The sequence below is a fragment of the Parasteatoda tepidariorum genome, chromosome 5, assembly GCF_043381705.1.
Source record: "Parasteatoda tepidariorum isolate YZ-2023 chromosome 5, CAS_Ptep_4.0, whole genome shotgun sequence".
NCBI classification, from domain to species: Eukaryota; Metazoa; Arthropoda; class Arachnida; order Araneae; family Theridiidae; genus Parasteatoda; species Parasteatoda tepidariorum.
The window spans coordinates 76,402,961-76,418,318 of record NC_092208.1 but is presented as its reverse complement, the minus strand read 5'-3'; the positions used below and the strand labels follow the sequence as shown (position 1 = coordinate 76,418,318).

The window sequence follows — 15,358 nt, the reverse complement described above, 5'->3', positions numbered from 1 at the left end:
TTTTTAAGATTATTTCCAAATATTTTTTTCAGTTGGGTTTAACAATAAATAAAAAAACGGCTTTTTGTAGCGATTCAGAAAACCGAAAAAATCAGTTATCCGGAATAGCGATGGTCCCGATCATTCCGGATCATCGGTTCCCTACTGTATCACGTAGCTCTCACATAGGCCACATACCAAATGGAATAGTAGTCATTACTTGCATAACACTCAGAAACAACAGTCACAATTATCTTCAGCATTTGTTTGAAAACAAAAATTGTTGATTTGTTTTAATTGAGGATTATGAAACATGATTTCAGTTAGCTTAAAACTTATTTTCAGGGAAAATTTAATTATATTTTTAAATTGCTTGTTATACAACTTAGATTTAATTTTTTTTTTCAAAATTAGTTTAAAAAAGAGGAAAACTACTTAAATGAATCAGAAAAATAATTGACTGATACATAATTATAAAAACGTACATTACCCTTTGAAATTTAATTCAATAATCCTACAAAATATAGAACTATTTTTATTAAAAAGAAAACTAAAAATACCTATGTATTAATTAGGAATAAAATTTTTGCTATACTTGTAACTCAAAAGAAAGAAAAAAAGAAACTTAAAAAAATGTTTTTGCATCAATACAGCATAAAAATTAAATCTCTGATTTTGTTACTGATGATCCTATATATTTTGTTAAGATTTGTGTGAAATGAAACAAGTATTTACTATTTATCTATCATACATCTGGTTTTCTAATCTTGTCAATAAGATTCAAGACATGCCTCATGATGTAAATACTAATTAACAAGAAATTAAGTTTATAGCTTACAATATAAACATTTTAATTCATTAGCTAAAACGGTTTTCTTTTAAGGACATTTAAATTCATATAACAAAGTATCATAAATTATTTATTTTTTTTTACACAAGTTATCTATTGCATCCCATATAAAATGTTTGGTTGTTAAAATAAGTTTTTTCTATTTTCAAGTCTGATTAAAAAGTAGATTTTTTGCAATTCTCTAGAAAGTTGTTAAAATTTTTATTTGGTAATTATTTTAGCAAATACAATGTTTTTATTTATTTATCTTTTCAAATACCACATAAATTTAGAATATGATAGTTTCTCAACATTTGATACTGCAATTCAAAAATAAATCAAGATTTCTTACTTTAAATCATTTTGTTTTTAAGAAAAAGATTTAGGTTGATTTCCAGACATGTACACAAATTTTAAATATAAATGTGTAACTTGGGCATTGATGTGTTACATAAAAATTGTTAAATAAAAGTTAACATATAATTAGCCAATAAAAAGAGCATAAAATTTATAATAGTATTTCAAATACATGAAATTTAAAAGAAAACATAAATTTGAATTAGTTTCAAAATATTTTCTCTTATCACAGAATACTGAAGTATTATGCATTTATCAAAATGAAAACATAGTTTCATTTTGTAAGAAAATAAAAAAAAGAAACAATTAAAAGTTATCTTAAAATCAGACCTTGAGCTAGATCTGCTCCTTCTATTTCTGGGTGGTGACCATGAGCGAGACCTTGACCTCCTTCTAATGGGTGGTGACCTACTATAAATCAAAAAGATTTCTCTTAAACAATAAAAATGATATAAAGTAGAGTCCCGATTATTTGCGAAATTGGGTGGCAACAGTACTATTGAATGACAAAATGATGAATAATAACAAATAATAATTTGGAATAATAAAGTTGCTTATTTAATCAATGGAAATTTATAAGAAACATATACATTGACTTTCATAAGACAGCAAATTTATTATTCTAAACCATTTTTTAGGATTTTTTTTCCACTATTCAATTTTTAATATCTTTTTTAACAAGAAATGCTGAAAAAATATTAAATATTTGTGACTTTGTCAAAAGTTTAAAACTCTTTAATTTCCTTTAAGAATTCAAGAACATCATGAGGAAATATACTCTTCATTGAAATGACATGCATGTATTTTGATCATGATAAAGGAAAATAATCACAATAATTGGCACGTTTGTATTTGAGAATGTGGATATGTTATGAATGAATTGATAAACTATGTATAATTCATAACGGCTAGGGAAAATCTAAGATGGTAGGCTACCAACACATTCTTATTGTGCCTGCTTATACAACTGTATGAGATATGCACCAATCAGATTTGAAAAATTAGTTGTTTCTGTACTAAACTAATGTTAAAACTTTTTTTCATATTGAATTGCTAATTGTATTACACTACTTTTTTAAAATAGTACATTACACTACAAACTATTAAAATAAGTAGTGACTATAGTATAGTTACTTGTAATGGGTAGGTAATAAGAAGTAAAAGACATTTTCTTCTCTTAACAATACAGAAAAATAAATTTTTCAAGTTTGTAATCAAGGGAATCATTAAACATACACTTAACACACTTAAAAATTTCAAATTAACTAGTCTGTAATTATTTTCTGCATTTTTAATTGCTGCATTAATAAGTGAGTTATTTTTTAATTGTGAGTATGTAGTTGATAATTATTAAGTGCAGTGTTATATTTTGGACCCTAATATTACCAATAATAGTGATTAACAAATTTATTACAGTATTTTCTTCGTAACTGCAACCATATTTCCTTGGAGAGAATTTTCAATAAACCAATAAGAAATCAAAATTTTGTGCATTCAAAAGAGCTGTTTTCATCATATCGATGCATAAAAAGGTAATATTTTATTTATGCTCTTTCAATAAAAACATAACCTTTTGAGTTTTATTGTTTGTCAATATACTGAAATGGTAATAATGTAAACAATTTTAACTATACTAAGCAACATCATACTTCAGAATGAATCTATGCTTTGAGCAAGAAATTATAGATATTATAAAAAATTATACCTGCTTCTTCGGCGTCGTGGGGAAGGTGATCTTGATCGATAACGACCTAACAAATCATAAGAGAAAAATGCAATAAACAATTAAAACATATTTACGTATTATATATATATATATATAAAATAAATAAACAAAATACCTAATGAGTAAGTAGCATAGATGTTATACCTCTACTAATGATTATGTATATTGTGGTAACTTTTACCCGTCATATAAGGAAATAAAAANAAAACACAATAAGCATATTAGATAAAAATTAATAAAAGTAAGGTATGTATTCGTAGTTAATAAAACATTTTAAAATATTTAGTAATATGCAGAAATATTTATTTTTCCTAGATTTGTAATTTAAGTTACAATTGTTAGCTTAATTTCAAATGTTTTGATTATTTTATGGCCAAATGAAATTTTTATATTTTTTAGTATTAATAAAGTTTAACATTTTACATAAATTTTATATAATTTTAAATATTCAAATTTTACGCTTACCTCTAACTCTCCTATCATGATCACGTTCCCTTTCTCGTGATCTGCTTCTATGTCTCTCTGCAAAAGGATTAAGAAGTTAGATAACAAATTAGATAATTATGCATAATAATGAATAAATTTTATGATGCATAATAATGAATACATTTTATGATGCATAATAATGAATACATTTTATGATGCATAATAATGAATAAATTTTATGATATCCTTGCAAAAGAAAATTTTTCAGAAACTATTTGTTTCAAATATAAAGTGCAATTTGCTATTGCAACACTCAATATGATACCTGCCTATTAGAGATGTAGTGAGAGTATCCGAATTCTGATTGGTTGTTGATATGAGGCATTTGTTTACATTAGTAACTATTCTTTCAATTACATTTCGAGTAAGCGAAGGTATTCTATAAGGACACATTCTATAATCTTACACAAAGATTTAATTTCTTTCACTACATATTTCTAACTTAACACAAAGACAGGCATGAAGCCATGTAGATCAAATAAATTTATTATGCATTGAAGTTGCCAGTTACACAAAAGAAAAATATATCAGGGCTACAATAAAATACATAAATAATAAATATAAGTTAAGTAAAAGATGTAGATGAGAAAGAATTGTATTTAAACAAATTCAATGTGCGATATGGAGCAGTATTAAATTAACTTTGTTACTTAACATTCTAACTTAAGTGGAGAATTTTAGCTCAACTTTAACATGCCATTTTGCTTATAAACGATCAGCTGGCGCTGGTGTCATGGGTCACATGTGTGTGATCAGTGATCTTCTTCTTAAAGTGTAAGTACCCAATTATGTCATCTGGGGAGAATACCGGTTCTGATTACAGCCTCTCCTCTTTTGTTGAGATGTATGGAAATGTATTATAATTTTTATTCACATTGACCCAATCTAGGTAACATTTTCATGTTAAAAAAATATCAGATATTCACAAAAAAATACTTATTTTCTTTTAAAATAGATTTTTGAAACTCATAAAAAATTTAATGAGAATTAAGTCCTCCTATAATTAAAACATGAATGTATCGTTTTGGTATTATTTCACAAAGTATGTGTTTCTTAAAAAAAAGAAGGATTGATATAATATGATACATGTCTACAGCCATATGTAATGATTGTCTTAAAGCCAACTTGCATAAACAGAGTTTTGCAAAACTATAGGAAAGTATGGTTGACACGTTTTAAGGCATGATGGTGAAATCAGTGTAAATACAGGGGCCTGTCTAGGTTTTTCTGAAAGGTACCTATTTTGTGAAAATTTAGACATAATTTGTGAAAAATTAAAAATTATATTAAAAAATCAACACAAAAATATGGATTGATCGTTTCTTAAGGGATACAAAAATATAAAATTTTAAGAAAAAGTATTTTGTGAAACTACCGTTTTCCTAAAGTTGAATTTGTGAAGGTACCGCTAAACGGTAGTAAATTCACCCTGGACAGACCCCTGAAATATCACTATTTCTTTTTAAAATTATCCAAAATTCTTTTGCCCATAGTTGGAATTTATAGAAGTTTAAGTTAATTTGAGATAGTAGCAATTATAGCAGTAGAAACATTTGTAATAATCTGTAAGAGCATCAAATTTATCTGCAGAATAGGTGGCAAAATATTTGCATTCAACACAATGTTCCAGCAAATGTTTTAAAAGACAAAAATGCTGAAAAACGTGATGAAATAACTGGTCTACTAAAAAAAGCACTTGATATGAAACATTAGTTCGAAATTTATTAATTGGAAAAAGAAAAAATTCTACAAGATTTAAAATATCAAAATATTTTTTATTTCAATCAGTTAACTTTATCTTAGAAAAAAAATCAACATTGAAATAAATTTTAAAAAAAGAAATAAACACCAGGTAAACAAAAAAACGTTAGTATGAAAACAAAGCTTCAATGTTTCACATAAAGTTAACAAAAAAAAAAAAGCCAGGCGAAGAAAATGGAAGAATGAGCAAATCTTTCTCTTTGAGCTATCATCGACCTGAATCCCACGGACTAACTAAAAATAAACATAATGCTTCTTTAAAAAAAAAGATCCTATAGATATGTAATTTTTTCCTTTTAAACATTTTTTTATGATATAACATCACATTAAAAAAAAAAAAAGGAGGATTTGAAAATCTATATCAACGTTTTTGTCTGCAAGACAAAAATAAATTTTGATCGTCAGTTGCTGTGGCATACAAGATTTGCTAATGTGTATTCATAATAAACCAGTTTAAATAAAATTACAATTGTCCTAATAGCTCAAATTTCCCATACATCCGAGCTAGTAAAAAACAAGATCAGTCTTACTCCCAAACAATGACCAATGCACACACAACGTGTGGAACAATTATTACGATTGTTTTGACGATGATTACTACAACAGAATGTTGAAAAACAAATTTGTGTGTTAAAACACTGAAACATGTGAATAGTGTGCTTAAACAATTATTTTAAAAAGTACAACTAAGTTGATGCAATAATATAATGAACATTGTAACTTGGTATAATAAATAAATTTATTGTGATACTCTAATGTAACTAAACTTTCTTTAAAGATAATTTATAATATCAATTAAATGCTGAAATTTAAAACTTATTTTATTTTCATTTATTTAAATATTTATTAAATTTTAGGTTATTCAAGTTTTCTAAAGTTCTACTTTAATATAAAGTTAAACTTTATGTCTTAAACTGACCAAAGCTAGGTTTTGTAGTGCAGTTTTATATAAATTCTAAACGTTTAAAAAATTACATATTTTTATAATACAATTTTAAAAATATGATAAAGATTAGATTCCAATTATTTTTGAATAAATTTATTTATAAATTTAGATGATTTTGTCACTTTTAAAATTTTGGAACAGTTAATCCCAGATTTCCTGCTCAACACCAGTTTAGGACACTTGAAATCCCAATGCTGTAGGAGTGTTTAGAAATTATGAATTTATAAGTAGGTTGTATGTTGATATTAATGTATGAAATAAAAATCAGTTTTCACAAGTGAGAATAAAAAGTCTCATTTATATAAAAAAGTTGTATAAGAAGTCTTATTAAACTTTTTAATCAGCTACAAATTCAAAACAAATATTTTATGTATAATATCTTTAGAAAAAAACACAATAAGCATATTTAGATCTACTTTAAAAAAGTCCTGTTTACAGAGTTAATGAAATAAAAAACTAATAAACAGTCAAAAGAATAGAAGGAAACGATCATTACACTAGAAAAACATAAGGTAACCAAGACATAAAACTTTGAAAGCTTAGTCATTTTCCCAATAGAAAATGCTTTTAGATAAATGTTCTCTTGATGAGAACAGAACTGATAATTGTCCTATAATAAGTTTTTTTTCGCACAACATAACATAAATTTATTTGTTTCAGGTAGAAAAATAAAGTTTGCTGTTTACCTCTTCTGCCAGGAGGTGACCGAGATCTACTTCTTCCCATTTTACAAATGCCTTAAACTGGAAAACTGAGATAAAAACAAATCTTCTGAAAAAAATATGACAGGCAATAAATAGAAAGTAAACTGAAAGAATAATTTAGTTTAAGGTAAGTAACAATTATTTTAGGAAAGTACAAGTTTGCTATGAGAAATAATTATTATAGAATAAAGCGTGAGCAATTCGACAGATATGTTCAAAGATGAATAATAGTAATTGTTTTTACAATAAAGATGAATACATATATTCTTACCAATGAATGTAATTTACAAAGTTGAATAAAAAATATATATCACAGACAGCTCTGTGATCACAGACTATGCCAAATGTTTTTGTTTTCAGGAATTCGCATTTAACCGTTTCCAGTGACCTATTTCTGGTATAGTGTTGACTTTTCGGCAAAATACTATTTTCGTTTTAAGGAAGCATTCCTACTGTCTTTTCAAATGCATAAGCTCAAAATGGATGCGAGTCAAAAAGAAATTTTCGGCTCAGAATTTTTTCTTCTTTCTTTTATTGTAGAAAATCAAGAACATCCTAGCCTTACTGTCGCTTTTTGCTTCTTAGATCCCAGATGCATTTGGTGAAACGGGAATAGTGACACTGCTTAGTCTGGGATGTCTCTGAACTCCTTGCTTCTCGTGTCAATCTATAAACGCTAATGACTTGTTTATTGGATTACTAATTAATATTGGTGAATATTTTTCTGTAATTCTACTCTTTAAATCTTTTTCATAAATTTTTATGTACAATTTGATGCTTACAAAGGAACACTTGGATGGCAGGAAGTCAGGCTGTTGTATACGTACGGCTTATTTATTTTTATGTTAAATTACACTTAAATTAACGTATGAATCATTCATAATAAATTCTTTAGTAAAGACTAAGATACTTAACAGCAGCAAAAAAGATACTGAATTGTGTTTTAAAGTTGATTTTATTTTATAACCGTCGTTGAACAGCCGATTCACTTTAGGTTTTACAACTACTAATGTTCAACTCTATAGCCTTGTAATTTTAAACCCAATCTAGAAGTCAAGGGAGCTCCTGGATCAAGTATTGGAAGAAATTTGCCTTCGTGAAGGAGTTTATGGAACTAACCAGCATTTAAGTTACATGGAGAGGAAAACTACGAAGACTTCTAACGGTAAGTTAGACGAAAGGGGGACTCTAACCCATGATCCATCTACCACTAAGGATATTTTTACATCAGTACTGTGGTCAGCGTGAGTCGGGTGAGTAATTTTTGAAGTTTATTAAAAATTCTTACTCCACGGTAGATGGACTGATCGTAATGGACACCATTTTCATTGTCTGCAATTTTTTTTCAAATGAAAGAAAAAGAAAAACATTGCACGTGAATGAGAACTAGACTGGTAGAAAGTATTAACACTCGAAAAACTCGTCAATCAGGTTCTCGATTAAAAGTATAAAAATCTCATCCAATGAAAATGGCCCAGAGAACGCAGCTCACAAGTATCACAGACTGCGGTCAGTGAGCAGGTGGGTGGTCACTTTGATCAGCCTCTGAAGGGACAGAGGGTATGAGGTGTCTGTTCTAGTCTAGGGAAAATTTTCACTGGATGTAATTTTTCCCACAAGCGAACGAGAACCTTATTGGTGAGTTTTTTCCTGAGTGAATATTTTCCATAGAGTTGATATAGTAGGTAGAGGAACCAAGTCCGCTTTATTCCTTCCGAAAAGACACGCCACAGATAGCAAGCAAAGAGTTACAATCACGTGATGGAAAGAGTGCAATACTTGGCGCAGTATCACAAATGTTGGCGCACTAAGTTTTTAAACAGCTTTATTTCGATATTACCGATGCGCAAATAATCGGAGCATTTGAAAGAGAGAAAAAAAATATTTTCGTTAATCATATTTCTTTAATATTATTAAATGGGTTTTTAAAACATGAGGAGTTTTTTTTCTCTTAACAAATAATTTTTAATTAAAGTACTGCCTTTATTTAAAAAAATTCAGTAGTTCTCGTCTGTACCCTTAACACTATTCCTTAAAATTTATTCATTATATAAAAATAAAAAACGATATTCTGCATCACTTATATTTATTACTATATTCAGAAATTTTTTTTTAAATGTTTTTATTGCAAAGACCTATTTTAAAAAAAAAATTACTAATATATATTGTAATAACTATTGTTATTTTTTTTAAAAAAAATAATAACTTCGATACAAAAATCAGGATTTTTTTTAAATCTACCAGGGCTTAAAATGTGAATTTGAAAATGTTGCCCTTCTTTTTTAATGAAACACAAGTTCGTTTAAAAAATTAATTTAATCTTTACGTTTTAAAAGTTTTATCACTGTTAGATAAAACAAATTGTAAAATTAAACAGATTGTCTGAAAAAAGTTCGATGCTTAGAAATAACGTTAATGTTGCAACACTTTTATCATTTTTATTTATGCTCACCAAGAGACTGCTCGAGAGGTAATATCAAATTTCGGGAAAAATAGCTTCGGGGAAAATAAAACCCGTTTTTAGTAGAACAGATTAGTTAGAAAACATATTTTTGATTAAATTTAATTACGTTTAGAATTTTATTTATATATTGAATACATTAAATTATTTATACAATAAAGATTATTTACATTATTAATTTAGAATTTTGACTTCTTTTTTTCCTGACACTTAAAATAGATATTTTCAAAAATAAACTGCTGTTGCATTTTAACTTAATACTCAACAATTTGTCTAAATATGAAATAAAATATTTATTCTAATATAAAAGTTTTCAGCTCCGAATAGAGAAAAATATAAGATTAAAAGCATTAAACTAATCAAAGAAAATAATAAAAGAGTTTAATTAGAAATTTTACTTTGTATTTCATGTACAATCTAATTCCATAAATTACTAGGAAGTTTAAATTGTACACACAAAGAGACTAGTAGAAAAGCTTTCGAAATTTAAACAAAAAATACTTAAATAAAAGAGAAAGCAATTAGAATTTTTACTTTGTACTAAATGTAGATTGAAACTAATGACGAACTTATAATTAAAATATCTTACTTTTATTTGTGATAGAAATTGCAATTTATGCAACTTTTTATGAGGTAAATTTATGCAACTATTATAGGTCAATGTATATTTAATAATTTTTATACAGAAAACCAGTATCTTAAAAAGTAGCAGTTAAAAATATTTTACTTTACAAATAAAAGAACCATAATCATTTTATGGACATTAAGAAAATTACAATGCCCATCCATAAAAAATGTAATTTTCTTAAAAATAGTAAGTGCATTTAAAACTATATCTTTTAGCCAGCTGCAAATTAAATATATACAATCTAGATAAAGGTAAAAACAGTTGAAATTTTACAAGAAAGGTTCACGATGCTAAATCTTTGCACCACAGCCAGCTGTTAGCCTTGGCCGTCTGAGCAGTTTATTCCATACCAATGCATAACATGCGCTAATTTACTGCACTAATTTACTCCTATACAACTTATCCACTTCTATGTTATGTTTTCTAAATTTGTTGCACTAAATCAAACTAATTCTACGCTTTAATATACTAGTAAAATAAAGTATTTCCAATAAAGCAACTATTTTTAAATAAAAAGAAGATAAACAAGTACTTAATGATTATATTAAATATACCTTAATTTATTTTCTAAATAGTACATAATTTGTATTCATTTTATGTATAGTAACAGAATTATATAATTTTATTAAAAATTAACACTAAAACTACTATACACTATTTTATATTTAAATACTAAAAATATTTCATAGAATTTAATTATTCATCAAACATATAAGAATATACAAATAATTTGGTTTTTAAGCATTCCTATGTAATTTAAAAAACACAACTTCTTATGTACCATATTTTTTATTTAAATATATATATTTAAAGGAAACATTTTAGAACAAGATAAATATTGGGTTTTAGTAATCAAGAGGTAAAGATATACAAAATCTTCAGAATATACAGAAATGATATCGACATTTAAAGAGAACTAAAACAAAACCGAAAGTTTACTCAACTGTTCCTTGGCGCTAAAGTATCTCGCCAAGGAAGCCAACAAAGCTTTGCAGCTATTTCAGCTAAAAATAGAATATATATTGAAATATACTTAAACATTATAAGTTTAAAGTTTAAGAAACAATAAAAACTTATGTTAAATGCAAAAAAAGTGAGCAAAAACGAGCGTAATTGATTATTAAAGCAAATAAAACATGATTATCAGAGCATGACTGAGTATCGGAAAAATTTTAAAATCAATTTTAAAATAGAAAAAGTGAAAAAAAATGTCGCCCTTTCTTGTAAAAAGTTATCGGACAGTCCCTAGAAAACTTCTCCGTGCAGCAAAATGCTCAGGACTTTTGTACCATTCTTATTTCTGAATTAAAAAGACAGACAGTTAATTGCATCAGACGATCGCAATGCTAAACGAATGGACGGGAATCGAAGCGGTCTCAGTGAACGGCAAGTTTGGGCTACAGTCACGTGACTTTATCTTGTCCACGGGTCGGGGGTTATTCTACTCTCTCTACCCAGTATTTCAACTCTATGATATTTTCCACCAACATAGTTCTCACTAGCATGCGAAAAAAATAGCAGCCAGTGAGAATGGCACCTTGAACTATTCTACTATAAGGAGCTCAACTTTGAGATCAAACTGCTCATATCGCGATCAAAAAAGGGGAGTTCATCACGCAATCAATGATGAGATAAGGACAAAACTTATCTCATCATAGAAAATTTTACATGTTATTCAATTTTAAACTTTGAAAATGAAATACTTCAGCAACTTGGGGTCCAAACTTGCGAACTTTTCTATCTTAATCTCGGACCTTAATATCAGTGCAAAGTTTCCGTTATATTCTATGGATAACTCTTGAAGCTTAGAATTGAAAAAAATAAGTACAAGCTAAATTTTCACACCGAAAAATTATTGAATCACAATTTAATTTAAAAATTGTGAGATTGATCAGACTATGGTCCGTGACCTTAATCAAACATTCTAAAGATCAAACTGAGTATGTACTAAAGATCAAACTGACTACGTACTAAAAGTCAGAGAAAAACCTCACAGCTTTTAGAAGAAAGGCATAAAATCTTTTATCAGCCGACAAACTTTTCAGTGTCACAATTTCTAGTTATACAGATTTATTCAAAACGTTGCTTGAAATATAGCCCTTCTTCTCAAGATGAATGAGCTGGTTTTAGTTATACGATTAATAATTTGCATGCTTATTCAATGGTAAAGGACGCAGTTCTTCATTTATTTTGGGTCCACCATCCTTTCTGTAATAGGTTCTTTCAATTTGTTATCTTCAGAAACCAGGCCATGTCAGCTCTCAATTTCTGGGTTGCTTTGGAACGTCTTAGTAGATCAGAATGATAGACAAGGGTGACCTATGATTTCAGACTACGACAGAGAAGGTCAATGGTCCGTACTCCAAAATCACTAAGGAACCTCAATGTTCTAAGTCAAATGGCACACTAAAGCTTAATTGAAGAAGTACAATTTGTGAGGAATGATCTTTTTACTGTGTCGTATCTCTGCAATCATGGATCTCGGCTATGTAAATTTTTATGAAATGGCGCGACAGTTGCTGTAAGTACATCATTTAAAAGTACTGAGGTCTTTTATTGACATTGGTGCTAACAAAATCATGATCCAGGACAATATCAATCTTTATTTCTACAATTAAACAAATTTGTGTGCTATTTGTTTACAGCAACTGTTATCTGTTATAGTGCTTTACTGAGCTTGGACTCTTATAGCAGTCTGAGAGCTCATTTTATTGGCTATCGAGTGATCTTAAAACATGGTTCCCAATAGATCATTGAAGTCAAGCATCACTAGAAGCAGTCAGTGAACGAGTGGGTGACCACTTTCATCAGCCTACGCAGGGACCAAGGTTGCTCGGTAGCTGACCTCATCTGACTTTAAATTGTTCAACCGTAAAGTGCTCGACTTCACGAGCAGGTCGTCGGGCTACCAAAGCAGCGGAGCCATCCCCTTTATAGAGGATCAATTTTGATGGCATGTCTTCAGATTTTTCCCAGGGATGTTTCCCAATCGTCGCCAATAGCCTATAGTACAACTCTAGTGTGACGTAAATAAAGTAATACTAGTACCACGCATATCTGCACAGACTTAAGTACTCGAACAGTTCAAAAGTATTTGTGGAATTGAAGACTTGGAATATGTGCTATATGCACAGATTCTAGATGAGCCATCACAAAGAGAGAATGAAAAATATGTCCAGGGGCACGAATATTGCCTACGAATATCGAAAATAAGGGCAAAATTAAATACACATTAGGGGATTGGAATTAATATTTGAGAAACTGCATGGAAATCGGAAGATTAACTATCGAGTAAGGTGGGATTAAAAACAGAAAAACCGGTTTGAAAAAGAGTATGGAATTCTAAGGTATTTCTGGTAATAGCCCATTGCTTCAATTTGTTTTTGCCCTCACACATGATAAACAGGTTAGACTGGTTCTTATATTCAGTTAATTTTCTGATTTTCGATTTCTTTGCATTTCCTCTTTTTAAATATTTGAGACCCCCCTTAGTGTTTTATTTAAACTTAATTTATAATTTAGTATAATTTATAGTAGTAATTAATAGTATAATTTAGATATAAGAAATTCAGAAACTCTAGGTTTATCTGAACAATTATTCTTCATTCATAGACATTAGGGCGTATATCGGAACGTTTTTATAAATTCAAAATTAAAATCAGAAAAAATTGTTTCGTCTTATATTTACCGAAATATTTAGTGTAATTAAAAATGTTTCCGGAATGCAAAAAAAAAAAAAAAAAAATTTTTTTTTGCATAAACAAAAGAACAAGTTTGAGTTAAAACTAGTAAAGTAGTGGTTAAAAATATATGTATGAAACTTGACATTTGGGTAATTTAAAACTGTTCTCTAATTTTTGGTCATTATGCTAATTCCAGTTTAGGAGAAGGTTTTCGTGCAGATTTAATTGAAGATAAGACTAGATTAATTGAACAGTTTTTTTCTACTCGGAAATTGTTCAGTAGATGTTGTTTAAATTTTTGCGTTTTGTCATCAAAAATTACGTAGTTTAAAGAGGGGGGGGGGAATTTTTTAAACTTTGAAATTCAATATTTTTTCCACTGTTACTAAAATTGATACTAAATTTATTTCTTTTCCTGGAATTATTTTTGGTTAAACGAGGTTTATAATAGTGTGCAAATTTTTGTTGTTGATTATATTAAAAATGTGGTTAAAATACGCAAAAGTGAAATTAACATTATAGAGCTCAAACTTTCGTCTCGCCGCCTGACTAAACTATTTTGTTTATATTTTTAAGGTCCCGAAGTGGACTGACTTAAGACACTTCTTCCAGCAGATCACCGAAGTTGAGCATCACTGGCTGCTGTCAGTGTGCTGGTGGATGACCACTTTGATCAGTCTGCGTAGAGTCCGAGAGTGTGTGGTATTGGTCCTCGTTAAACTGTTTTACCATAAAGTGCTCGACTTCGCGCGATGGTCGTCGGACTACCAAAGCAGGGGAGCCATCCCCTCAGCAGAGGATCAAAATTGCGATGGCATGTCTCGGATCATCCTCGGGGATGCTTCCCACACCGTCGCCAATAGCCCATTGTGCAGCTCTAGTGTGACGTAAATGAACTACATCAATCATATTTTTAAGAATGTGGCTAGCTAACCGTATTTTGAGTAAAATCTTAATCCGTCGAAAAAAGGTGCGTTTAATTCAACTTCGTCTGATTTCGCGTATTAGTTATCACTAATTATAGCATGTTTGAAGTAATCCATTTGAACTAGACAGATTGACATTCAATTCGGGAAAAATTAATCATTTAGAACAAGATATTCAGGATAATATCTTTTATTTCGCTCATTGTACACCAATAAGAAATGTTTTTTTCCCCTTCTCCTTTAAGCTAGTTTCAATTTCTTCTTCTTCTTCTCATTGGCACGACAACCCAGGATGGGCCTTGGCCTTCTCAACAAGTTTATGCCAAGACATTTTTCCCTTAGCCAAGGTTCTCCAGTTTATTATCTTTAAAACTTGTAGATCCTTTTCAAGGCAGCCTAAAAATCTTAGGTTTTGCCTGGCACTGATGACTTTTTTGGTTATCCTGCTATCCTAAAGTGACCACACGTCCCGATTTTGGCGGGGCAGTCCCGCTTTTTGGTGGACTGTCCCGCGTCCCGCCGATTTTTAAAAATGTCCCACTTTTTAGAAAATATCTGCATTTCTTATTTAAAATGTACTGTAAAAATATATTCCTATTATTTATTAAATATTATGGTGAATATAAAGAAATAAAAAACACATAAAATGCGTGCAGAGTAAACTAAATTAGGCAATGTACCAAGTTAGATTTACTCGGAGGTGTGCGATCATTGTCTTTACGTCTCGGCTTAATTCAGATAAGTGCGGACTGCCGTTAGACAGTGCGGTTTGTTGTTTTCAATTTGACGTTCGGTTTGACTCATTATTTGATTGACAAAGGTTGAGCAATAGTCGCCACAAAGTAACGGTCAATAAGGTAAAATTTAATACT

General features: G+C 29.1%; 1 protein-coding gene across 1 annotated transcript in view; it reads right to left on the bottom strand.

Moving 5' to 3' along the window:
• Window positions 1-464: 464 nt before the first annotated feature.
• Window positions 465-15,358, bottom strand: part of LOC107443682 (uncharacterized) — a 21,446-nt gene continuing 6,552 nt past the window's right edge. Inside the window, exons 2-6 of the mRNA XM_043056604.2 lie at window positions 6,771-6,855; window positions 3,357-3,413; window positions 2,871-2,916; window positions 1,496-1,576; window positions 465-493 (exon numbers count right to left, since the gene is read on the bottom strand). Coding sequence (XP_042912538.2) covers window positions 480-493; window positions 1,496-1,576; window positions 2,871-2,916; window positions 3,357-3,413; window positions 6,771-6,855 — 283 coding nt within the window. The 3' untranslated portion in view covers window positions 465-479. The remainder of the gene's footprint in view (window positions 494-1,495; window positions 1,577-2,870; window positions 2,917-3,356; window positions 3,414-6,770; window positions 6,856-15,358) is intronic.